This window comes from Melospiza georgiana, chromosome 3, assembly GCF_028018845.1.
Source record: "Melospiza georgiana isolate bMelGeo1 chromosome 3, bMelGeo1.pri, whole genome shotgun sequence".
NCBI lineage: Eukaryota > Metazoa > Chordata > Aves > Passeriformes > Passerellidae > Melospiza > Melospiza georgiana.
Genome location: NC_080432.1, coordinates 2,134,122 through 2,146,485, shown reverse-complemented (window position 1 = coordinate 2,146,485; position 12,364 = coordinate 2,134,122). Strand labels below are relative to the sequence as shown.

The 12,364-nt window shown below is 42.0% G+C and overlaps 1 protein-coding gene across 8 annotated transcripts in view; it reads right to left on the bottom strand.

The window, feature by feature from the left end:
• HMBOX1 (homeobox containing 1) overlaps nt 1-12,364 on the bottom strand; it is a 117,878-nt gene that overhangs the window by 12,537 nt on the left and 92,977 nt on the right. For all 8 annotated transcript variants that reach the window (XM_058019546.1, XM_058019551.1, XM_058019548.1 and 5 more), the window contains exons 7-8: nt 3,299-3,381; nt 1,015-1,110 (exon numbers count right to left, since the gene is read on the bottom strand). In XM_058019546.1, coding sequence (XP_057875529.1) covers nt 1,015-1,110; nt 3,299-3,381 — 179 coding nt within the window. The remainder of the gene's footprint in view (nt 1-1,014; nt 1,111-3,298; nt 3,382-12,364) is intronic.

Here is a 12,364-nt window from a genome sequence, read left to right as displayed (position 1 = left end):
AAAGCACTTTAGGGATTTGAAAACACAAAATCTTCCAGCAGGATCCATATATGTAAAGCTCTTCTTGATTCTTTTTGATCTCTTTTAAAACGTCCTCTCCAAACACTAAGTTTGCTTTATTCCCCCATTCCTTTGAGAAGCCATTTTTACTTGTAGAAAAATAAATTTAGTTAAACTTAAGTGACATGTTAAATGTTGTAATAAGAGCTTTTTTCTTATTCAGAAATAAGGCAAAATAGTGGAACATTTAAAATAATTAAAAATACTGGAAATATGCAGATATGGATGTCTGTTCACCCATGTGTCACAAAAGTAATTCTGCATAATATCTAAGTAAGGGCATCAAACTTTATATGAATGGCAGCAGTTGGTTGAATCCACAAAAATTCACAATAAATCACTGAGGTGTCTTACTCTCCTCAGAATATCTTATCCACACCAGACTCCTTCCTACAAGTTCAGAGTCACTTTTGATTTCCCCACAATCAGCTAAGAATTCAAAGGGTTAACTCTGAAGTGACTTTTCTTTTTTCCTGATCATCAACAAAAAATGTGGCTTTTTTCCAGCCACTTGTCCCTGGGCAGAACCTTGGAAAGCTGTCAGGGGCAGAGGTATAACCAGGATAAAAACCACACAAAGTTTGTGAACCTGACATCTTTATCTCCTTTATTTAATATTTTGAGATTTTGTTTCAGATTTGAGTTTGGATACTCAAAGGAGGGAAATGCAACTCTCCTTCCACCTTTAAAATTCTCACTTTGCTTTTTAAAGCCGATCTTCCAGTAAAAGTTTGTAACTGCATCACTTTTTCCTGCACTGATGACAGAATTCTACAAATTACGCGTATTTCACAAAAAAAAATCTGGAACAGCAAGGGACTCATTTTCATAATTCCTCCACATTTCTCCCTATGCTGTCAGCACCTCTGGTGTTTTCACTAATTTATTCTTACGTAATTGCCACCTCTCCTGAGCAAACCCCAAGCCCTGCAGGCAGGCTCTGTGATACATTACCAATATTGGCTCTTCTCTTGATCTCCTTCCTCCTGTTGGCAAACCAGTTGTACACTTTGAGGGAGGTAACTCGCTCCAAATCCGACAACTTTTTTCCTAGGAAAGCAACAGGAGGGAAAAATAATAGTTCGGTCGTGTTAAAATAATATTTCAGTGGTGTTACTCACTGGGTTCCAGAGAAGCTGTGGCTGCCACATCCCTGGGAAGTGTCCAAGAACAGGTTGGACAAGGCTTGGAGCAACCTGGGATAGTGGAGGTGTCCCTGTCCCTGTTCTGGGATTGGAATTTTAGATGAGCTTTGGGGTCCCTGCTCGCCCAAACGAGTCTGGGATTCTATGGGATAAACCCCTGAAACACAAACAGCACTGGCAAGTTATTATAACTGAGAAAAACGTAAACTTTATGTGGAAGACATTCCAGTGTCCAGGTGCTGTGGTCCTAACTGCCAATTATCCTCTTTTCTTCTGTTTTTTTAAAATCTGAATTACAGGAGTTTCTCTGCAGCTTTAACCAACTCAATCCAGAGCCATGGGAGAATGAAGGGCTGCTTTTACAGTTTGAGCACAAAACTGAGATTCAAAAACTGAAATTCCTGCCACAAACCCCATCCCTGGGGCTCCTTCTCTTACTACGAGTCATGAGGGTACAGTTGACTGTTTTACACAACAGCAAAATGAATGAAGAGGTTTTGTGCCACCCTTGCAATCTGCTTTCCTTTCTCTCAGCACCCATCAAACCCTCCCAGCTGTCCCAGGACACTTGGGATCCTTTGGGAGAACAGGGGTGGATACTGGAAACTGGATTTTTACATTTAAACCAACAAAAAATTCCCAAAAAACCAGAAGGCAGTTATAGGAAACTATGCCTTTATCTGGTCATCAGCATAAATAAGGGAAGACTGGAGGGATTCAGTATTCCAAGGACATCCTGGAAACCTCTTCAGTTGCTCTTGACCCTATATAAAATATACCCCACATCTGCATCCTCAGACCTCTGCAGGCTACACAGGGTTGAGCCCCCCCTGCTTCTGACTCCTTTCCAAAGTTTATTTATTCAGCATACAAAACACCCATGTAATTGCAGCAATCTGCACACTTAAATAAGTTAGGAGAGAGATGAGACAAGTGAAAGAAAGAAAACTCTGGAAATTGATAGCTTGGCTGCTGCCTAATGCTTTGCATCAGCAGCACTGGCAGTATTTTACTGCTCCCTGACATGGCCTTGCAGCACTTTGTTCCAAGTTGCTCCACAAACCAGCAGCACAGCCAGGAATCAAATCCTCAGCTCTCTGGTCCTCTTACCTAATGGATTTTTCAGGGAAAATTTCAGCAGGTATTAGGGAAAAAGTACTTTGCCATGAGAGTGCTCAACATTGTGGAACAGCGGCCTGGAGAGGGGAAAATCTCTGGTTTTGGAGATACTGAAACTGAACAATCCCATCAGACGAACTCCAGAGGTCACTTCCATTCTAACCTGTCTGACCCTGAGCTATCCTGTGACAGTCCCAGCTCCCCACTACTCCCTGAAAGGATAAAAAGGTGGGGATCCATCTTTTCTCCCAGGGAACAGGGACAGGACGAGAGGAAATGTCCCTCAATGACCTCAAGCTGCACCAAGGATGCTCAGGTTGGATATTGGGAATAATTCCTGCCTGGAAAGGGCTGTCCAGCCCTGGCACAGCTGCCCAGAGCAGTGCTGGAGTCCCCATCCCTGCAGGGATTTAAAATTCCTGTGGCACTTGAGGACACGGATCAGTGGTGGCCTTGGTTGGACTCAATGATCCCAGAGGCTTTTCCATCCTAAATAATTTTGTGATTCCATGTGCATGACTCACACTTTAGTTGCCTTCTCATTAATTTTTATTCTGGTTGTAAGAAATCTAAAAATATCCAAAACACAAGTTCTGAAATCTATGTAAATGTTTGGTTAGCAAAACTAAGCAAAGGCAGGTGCATCCACTAACACTACACTGAATATTCATGCTCCTCTCCTAAGTATAATTTCTCCAGAAACAGGGAAAATGCAACTTGTTGACCTAAAGATAAGGTCCTGCATTCACACCCAGGTTCTAATCTGAGATCCATGTCTGGAAGCTGCAAAATATTGAAAAACAGGAGAGCTGAGTTCCTTCCTCCTCCAAAAACCTGAATTATCAGTCAAAGGTTGATGACCTTGGAGGTCTTTTCCAACCCAAATAATTCTGTGATTCTGCAAACATCAGTCTCAGAACTGAAGATGCTGAAACCTCTTTGTTTTTGTGAAGGACCCCCCAGCAGCTCCTCACCTGGTTTTTGTATAACTGCATTACAGGCGTTGGCAATTTCTTCTCTCTTTGCCTCGTCGGGATATTGATTCTCATTGAAGTAACTGCAAAAGGGGAAAAAAAAAAATCAGTTTTTTTTTCTTGAGAAATCAGAGCATGAAGGTTCCAAAGCAGCTCCACTAAAAGGTGTCAGCTGCTGATTTATGCATCATTCCTCCAAAGGTACCACAGTGAATTTTATGGTGAAGTAACATCAGCCTGCACTTATGTCCACATGGAATGAAGGAAACTTCCCAAATCCCTCAGATAAATGAGTATTATCTCAGAATTTGGAATATTGTACTAGGACACCCAAAACTGTAGGCAATTCCATGGGTATCAGAGTTAAGACTGTCAAGTGAAGCATAATTTCCAAGACACTACAGGCCTTTGACTTTACTATCATTTTTTTATTATTTATCCACTGACACACCCCATCTCAGGCACAATGTTTAACACTTATTTTGATATATTTGTTAATATATACACATCCATACATACTTTTAATATCTGTACTATGCAAAACCCCACAAATACTGCAGAGATAGACGTGGTGTGGAGATGCTATGAAATTACACAGGATGATTTCTACAGTCAGATTGTTTTTTTTTAAAAACACAATTCAAAATTCTTCAATCTTCCTCAGAACAACACATTGAGTACAGCACGTTTCTAACACTATTTTTTCTGGAATAATTGTGATTTTGTTGTACTTTATATGCAGTAAACATCCTATAAAAGTTAAAACTGTTTCCTCTTTTACCTCGTTGAACCATTCTGCAAATTTTAATGAACTGATTTACATTCCACAGAGCTTATCAGATCTGCATTAAAACCAACAAAAAGTCCTGTTTTCTTCAATGGACTCTGCTAATCACACCACAAGCAGAGACTACCACTGTTTTTTTCTGTAGATTATCTATAATATATAATCCTAGGATTTCTTTTATCAACTTTGATCAGCAGCAGGCCCGGCTGTTGGACAGCTGCTCTGGATTTGAAAAGAAGATATTTATTTCCTTAACTATAGATCATTTGGTAATAGGAGATTCAGGCATATTGAGGCAATTATTATTTTCCATTATTCATCCAGGGGATTGGCCCCAGTTACTTTCTATGGAAATCCAGATTCTGTTCCATACAGGAACTGTTTCTGTCCAAACTTTGAACACTCAGGTTGAATTTTAGGTGCCACTACCTCATCCCCCTGCTCACAGAGTCATTTACAGTCACAGCTATGCCCAAAATGGGCTCCTATTTCAAAGCTGCTGCTCAGTAAGAGAAATCTCACATGAGCTCAGAGAGCTGCACCATTCATGTATTTCCAGGTGATCTCCTAGGAGAGAGCAAATGGAACCACAGGAACAGCTCAATCTTCCCCAAATGAAGGGCAGCTCTGCCTTAAATTTTAGTTCAAGTGTTGGAAAAGTTTGGAATTTGTGAAATTAGAGCAAACTAATTGCTGGAATTAAGGTGACTGAAGAATCAAAGGAGGAGTTCCCTGACACAGGATTGGTGTTTTTGTTCAGCTTTATGAGAATTTAAAATGAACCAGGCCCTCTGGACATGGTAATTTTTACAGTTTATTCTCCCCTCTTCCATGTCTATCCCCTTTGTGTGATTCCAGCCTTTGAAGTGATGTGTGTGTCCATCTCAACCTGCAAATTTCTGTTCAAAAGGGCATTTTTAGGGAATGGAGAGCTTGGAAAGCAGAGCAGAAAATGCTTTTTCCAGTAGTTAGTGATGGAAGCAGAAGCTCAGGATCCCAGCTCAGCAGCCCCATGACAATATTTCAGCTCTCCCATCTACAGAGCACTGCCCTCTGCCCAGAGCCAGGAATCATTTCCTCTTCTGAGCACCCTGAGATAAAGGAACATCAAGAGACCACAGCTGAAAAATGCTGCTCTGTTATTTACATGAACATACTGCCTGCCCTGGAGTCCTGAACGGCACCACATGCACAAAAAAAAACCAACATTCATGGAAGAAATTACAAAATACATAAAATTATCAATCAGGGTGACCTTGAAGTGCCCATTCTTGTTAATTCAAGAAACTGAGACACTAATTAAAGCAGCAAAGACAGCACCAGAGCCACCAGTGACCCTTTTCTTGTCACCTAACTCAACACTGTCCCTTTCCCAAGACACAGCCAGGCTTTTGCTGCCTCCAACAAATAAAAATATTTTCTACCAACAACAAAACTTCAGCCCATGCTTACCTTTCTCTGGGATAACAGGAAATCTCCCTGTGATGGAGCAAACTTCCAGAACTGGACAAGGAATGAGACATCTCTTCTAGCAAATGAGGGAGTTTTGTGTATTCCAATCATTTCTGTGATTCAGAAACTGCTAAAGTAGTAATTCTTATCTCTAAACATTTTACAACTAAGTTATAAATAATTAATTTGCCTGATATTTCTCATCAGTCTGAAACATTTTCTTTAAATTCAAACAGGAATTTCTGATCTTTTCATGTAAAATGTCTAAAAATTTCTACAAGAAAACTGATTCTCACCAGAAAATGTGAAATTCTTCTCACCCTAAATCTCAATTTATGAAAAAGCATCAAAAATCTCAGTGAGCTGTCACACAGCTGTCCTGGTCCTTTTTGTGGGGATCCCGAAGCCAAGTGGGTACCAGCTGGAAGGGGAACTAGTGGAGCAGTTAAAACTTTGTTTCTGTATCTGACAGTAATTTTAGAACCTGCCTCTCCTCCCCCTGCTGGACTATTCCTTTTCCTCATTAATGATGGCACTTCTCCTCCCACACCTTCATGAACTTGGCCAGCCCTCAACTTTGTGCTCCCCAAAACTGAATCTTCTCCTCAGCACTCAATCCCAGAATGGTGTGGGGTGGGAGGGACCTTAAAGATAATTCAGTTCCAACATCCTGCCATGGGCAGGGACACCTGACACCACCCCAGGTTGCTCCAACCCAATCTTGGACACGTCCAAGGATCCAGGGGCAGCCACAGCTTCTCTGGGCAACCTGTGCCAGAGTCTTACACCTTGGAAAGAATTTCTCCCCAAAATCCAACCTAAATCCACTCTCCTTCAGCTTAAAGCCATTCTTGAGGCCATTCTATTCCTCTCCATGACCACATTGTGCTTTTAGTGGCAAGCTGCTTTATCAGAGCTCATACCCTGAAAGGAAAAGGTCTCACAGCTCCAGGAAACCCAAAATATCCAACCCTAATTGCTGATTTTCCTCCTCAGCATCCAAATCTTCTGTGCATAAACTCTACCAACACATCACATTTCATCCCCATCCCAACATGGTCTTGTGACAAAGCACAACATTTTAAACCTCCCACCATGTGGCACTTGAGGACCTGGTTTAGGCACAAATGCTGGCTGATGGCTGGACTTGATGATCTTGAAGGTCTTTTTCACCCTTCATGACTCTATGGTTATATGATTCTATGATTCCTGAGAAGCAGATGAGAATAATTAAGTTTTCAAGATAAGAAAGCCATGGAAAAAAATTCAAGACTTTATCACTGACTGTTTTGTCTGCTCATGTAGAAGTTGTGAAAACACTGTGATTTTTTTTTGGACTACAGTTCTTCTTGCAGTAAATTAATTATTCTGCCTCTAGTTCTGTTTCTTATCAGCCAGGTACACAGGGAAAGAATGCAAGATGTCTGAAATTCCCTTCACAACCACAAACCTGTTCACAGTCTGAAAAGTTTTTGAAAGCTACAGATGAAAAATATGAAGCCATATGAACTTAAAAGGAAGGAAAAAAAAAAGAAAAGGAGCAGGCACAAGTAACTCCTGCAAAGGCACACTGCTTTCTAGACAAAGGGTAGCTGTCAGCTGAATACCTTCCATGAAGAAACCAAATGATCTCTTTTGTACAAAATGACAGTGGAGGATTAAAATGAAAAGTGGCCAAATAATTTACATGAGATGAGAATCCATATGATGGTAAAGAATGTAGATATCCTTGAAGCCGTTTCATTTCAATAACACTGAAGCCTAGAAAAATTGCAGATTCAGAGAAACCCTCTTTCTTTCAGGGATAATGTGCTTAGGACAATGATGGAGAGGGAATCCATCTCAGCCCAGGGCTCTGTAATGGAAGGAGAAGTCTCCCCCCACTCTTTACCAAGGTGCCCCTCTCTGAATTCCTGCAATAGCTGCCAATCTTTTTTTTTTTTTTTTTTCCCTTCTGTTCTCGAGGCTGAGATATCAGATGCATTAAGCAATGCCTCAGTAGTGTTCCTGATAAACCACAGTGGAAGTTTCGTTGCTTCCTATCAGCTTTGCAGCTGCCAGGGAAGTGTCTGAAATGACAACCACGGAAGGATGGGTGGAGCTGGTGCTTTTCCAGATAAGGAAAGAGATAAAACCCCCCAAAACTGATCAGAAGACCCCAAGTTGAGGAAATGCATAGTTTACAGCAGGATCTCATGGTTAAAACTTCCAAGTGTGGGAGTGGAGAGGCTCAAAGGTGTTGCAGGTAACAACTGACAGTGCTGCTGCAGCTGAGTCACTCTCAGGTGAGGTCACTCAGGTATGGGGACACACATCACCCTCTCTTGAGGATAACTGACCTTGCAATTAATGGGAGGCAAGAATACACAGATGGATATTCACTGAAGAACAGCAGACATGCTGCAAACTCACTCCCTCACTTTGTGTTTGCATCCCTGGGTTCCCCCTTCCACCCCTGTGGGAGCCTCACCTGCAAGTGAAATATCCTGGCGCTCTTGTGGGGCTCTGCTGGAGATCAAAGAGGTCACAGAAGGGTCTGGGTTAGAAGGACCTTGAAAACCCTCTATAATTCCCTCCCCCTTCCATGGGCAGGGACCCCTTCCACTACCCCAGGCTGCTCCAAGCCCTGTCCAGCCTGGCCTTGGACACTTCCAGGAATGGGAGATTCATCTTCCCCAAAACTCAGGCTGCAGTCCAGCTTAACGCAATTTAATCACAGAGCAAAGGGAATGATCCCATGCTCTCCTTCATTCCCTTTCTGCAGGAATGCTTTGTGCCCAGCTGCCTCCCTGGTCCAGCTCCCCACACGTGCCAAGAGCAGCGGTTGTGCAGCCAAGGGAGGCGGGAGGACACGGCTGAAAAGGCAGCTGGGCCCAGCTCCTTCCCAAAGATCCTCTCCCAAGGGATGCTGAAAGCAAAGCCAGAGCCACAGGCTGGGCCACCAGCCCAGAGAGGGATGGAAAAGCAGAACTGTCCAGCTCCCACCCCTGTGGATGAACAGAAGCTTGTGCTGTCCCCAGGGATGGAGCTCCCTGCCAAATTCTCTGGTGTCTCAAAATACACGAGGTGAAAGCTGCTCCTTTGGCTCTGATAAGATGCCTGTAATTTCAGCTCCATATCTGGTTTCCCTGCCATGAGTTCCTCTGCTTTCCACTGACAAGGTACAGAAAACACTCCAATGCAGTTACCTATTTATCTCTCATTAGTACATTTATCACCCCAGTATCACCCAGCAGCCAGAGGTCACTGTTCCAGCCTTTGTGGCTTGTAGCACAACTATTATTCAGGCTGTCAAATCAATGGAAATATTTCTGAAGTTAGTCTGTCATCTGTGCCTGAGATCTTATCTCAGCGTGGCATGAGACAGACTGTCAGAGGAGTGACATTCAGAGCATAATCTCATCAGAAAGTGTAATGACTGGTTTATTTCCCAGTAAATACTGGCCAAGAATATCACTAATGCCACTCTCAGTGAGGTCAGCAGATGACACCACCAGTTTTATCTCCTGATATTTCTACTGATTCCTTAGTAACGACATGGGTGTCAACTAAACCCATGATATAAAGTCATTTTTATTTCTGACAGCAAAATTAAAGCTCAAAGATATCCCCTCCACAGATAAACTCTGATGGAGCTGAGAACTTCCCCCAGGACTGCAAAACACAACCAGGCAAGGATGGGAAGTGCAGCTCTCTGGTTGAACTTCAGTTCAGGCATCAGCTCAACCTGACCTAAGCAGCAAAACAAATCTAAGAAAAAAATCCACTGACAAACACGATGGCTGCAGCTCTCTGCTGTTTCTTCCACAGCAGCATCATTTAGCCAATGGATTCCACAGGTCCATGGATTTAAAGGAATGGAGAAACCACTGCAGGATTGTACCTTGACCTCTTTTATAGCATTGACAAGAGGTCTCTCAGCAATTCTGGAAGCCCAGAATTAAGTCCAGATCTTCTGTCCAACCTGCACACACATCCAGTCCCAACATAAAAAATTGGGGATTCATACAACGTATAATCTACCATAACTTTATATCACCTTTGGAAACAAACTGTAAAAACCCTCATTTTTAAAAATCTCTCTCATTCCCCACCTGATCTTTCAGGCCCAAGGTATGGCCACACTCTGTCCAGGGACAGCACAGCTTTTAAGCCTCTCACTCTAAGAAATGTTTCATTCTTGGATTTCTTTTCATTGCAAGTGCAAATCTAGAGGAGAGATCTCACCAGCACTAGATCACTAAGAGCACCAGACAGAGAGAAACTGAAATTATTTCACACCTCAGGACGTGCCTGCATACATAAATTCCAGAGCCATGTCAGCACACATTAAAAACCCTCACACAACAGAGCTGACTCTCAATTCTGGCTTTACAAGTCGCTGTCTAAACTCCAAGAGAGGCATTTCACTGATGTTTCTTAGCAGGAATCTCCTCTGCCACATAGATTAAAATGCCAAAAATACACCTTGCACGGGAGTGGGTAAAGCTGGATGACCTTCAAAGCTGACAGAACAACGAGGTTTTCATTCTTTCAACATCACTTTCTCAGAATTTTGACAATGGTCTCAAGGACCACAATCCTATCAAGCTATTCATATTATCCTAAAATTTGTTTAGAAACAGAATTAATTGATAATAGCTCTGAAAGCCTTGTACTTGCAAAAGATAATCTGTGCCTCCTAATCTCTAGCACCCTACTGTCGAGATAATTAACAATTAAAAAAAAGAATAGTTAAGACATCCGAGGTGGCGATTTACTCTTCCTTCTAATTGGATTTGGTGATAAGAGCATTTCTGAAATTACACAACAGGCCTCTCCTGAATGGCAATATTTGGAGTTTGCAGCAATTTGAAACACACAGGTACTTTTTGCTTAAGGCACCTTGAAGACACTGACAGCTGAGATTTTGAATATCCTTAAACTTATTGGTACCATCAGACTCTCAAAGTCAACAGAGTTCACTGAATTGTTCATAAAATAAAAGTGGACATTTCTGAAGACACTGACAGCTGAGATTTTGAATATCCTTAAATTTATCCTTAAACTTACTGGCACCATCAGACTCTCAAAGCCAACACAGTTCACTGAATTGTTCATAAAATAAAAGGGCATTTTCTGAAGCCAGCAAGTAACCAAAACATCGAAGTAAGATAAAGTGAGAATTGTCCTGCTGGTTTGTGTGAGCAAACAGCATCTTCAAAGCTCTTCCTAACAAGGCATCTAAGCATGAATAACAGGATCTCTTGTTCTCTTTTATTTACCAGAAATATTTAAATGGAGACCTCCATGCTGCAGGGATATTTATGTGCATTAAATCCGCTGGACTTTGTGAGTGATAAACAAAACCTTTCTGCAAACAACTGTAAAACAAACATCTCATCTTCAATTTTAACGTGCTACAGGGCAAGAGTTATTTATTTCAGTTGTATTTTGGATTATCTGGTCCTCACAAGCAAAGGGTCAAGCCCATGGGTGGAACATCTCCAAGGAGGGATGAGTTCCTGCAGGAATCATTCCTGGCCCACCCACTGGGAAGGGCTGTCCTGCTGCTGCTGACCCACAATTCCAACCAGACAAACTCTAATCAGCACTGAGGGTTTTACACACACCACTCACAGGACAACAAGGATTCCAAGGCTTTATATGGCAACATAAATAAATAGCAAAACTTGAGTTTTTACATTACTCAGACACATCTTTCTTTGCTCTCTGGAACAAAATATTCCACTCAGCAGAGCCAGAGCTCAGTTTTCAGCTCATCTGGTTGGGTATTCCTAGAACAGCCTATCCCTGCCTCAAAACTCTGCTTTAGTGGGACGCTCAGCCCTGGATGTGTCGCAGACATCTTTTATGAAAAATCCTTTCCTTAGGATTTTTTCTCCTGAGAAGCTGGGAGGCCTCAGGAACAAAATGCAAACAATGATTATCTGCTGCTGTGGAATGCAACAGGTGCATCTGTGATTGGTTTCATGTGGTTGTTTCTAATTAATGGCCAATCACAGCCCAGCTGTCTCAGACTCTCAGTCAGACACGAGCTTTTGTTATCATTTTTCTTCTTCTTCTTGGTTGCCAGCCTTCTGATGAAATCCTTTCTCCTATTATTTAGTATAGTTTTAATATAATATATATCATAAAATAATAAATCAGCCTTCTAAACATGAAGTCAACATTCTCATCTCTTCTCTCCTCCTGGGACCCCTGTGAACACCACCAACCACACTGGATGTGTGTAAACAATGTCAGTGTGAGCACCAAGGTCCCTCAGGTTCTCCTCACTTTAGCTCTTCTGGATGGGAATCTTGGAGCCTCCCTTTGTCCCAAGCCTCCAGGAGAGGCAAAATACTAATAATGGAATTTGGGGTTAATCTTAGTATAAACTGACAGCTCCCAACATCACCACCAGCATTTTCCCTCAAAAATCCGCAAGTTTTTATTCTCAGTTTCAGACCACACTTGGTTCAGCTCAGCAGAGCCTCCAGCTGCTGCTGCATTTTCAGAAAATGAACATTTATTCAGCTAAATGAAAGGATCCTACAGGACTCCACAGACAAGACCAATTCCACCTAAAGTTATCCTACACCTGGATATCCAGCACCTAAAGTCAAAATAAAATCTGACTTTGGCTTCTATACATATAGTTTTCCTCACACCCAGTATCTCCAAGATCTGGGCCAAAACTGTTATCCCATTAAGTGTTGTACAGCCAAGTAGCAGAAAATATATTTAATTTTTAAATATCAATCTGTTCTGTACCTTGCACCTAAATACAACACAAGAGATGGACAGAAGCAAAGGAAAATGAGAAATAATGAATGAACACAGTA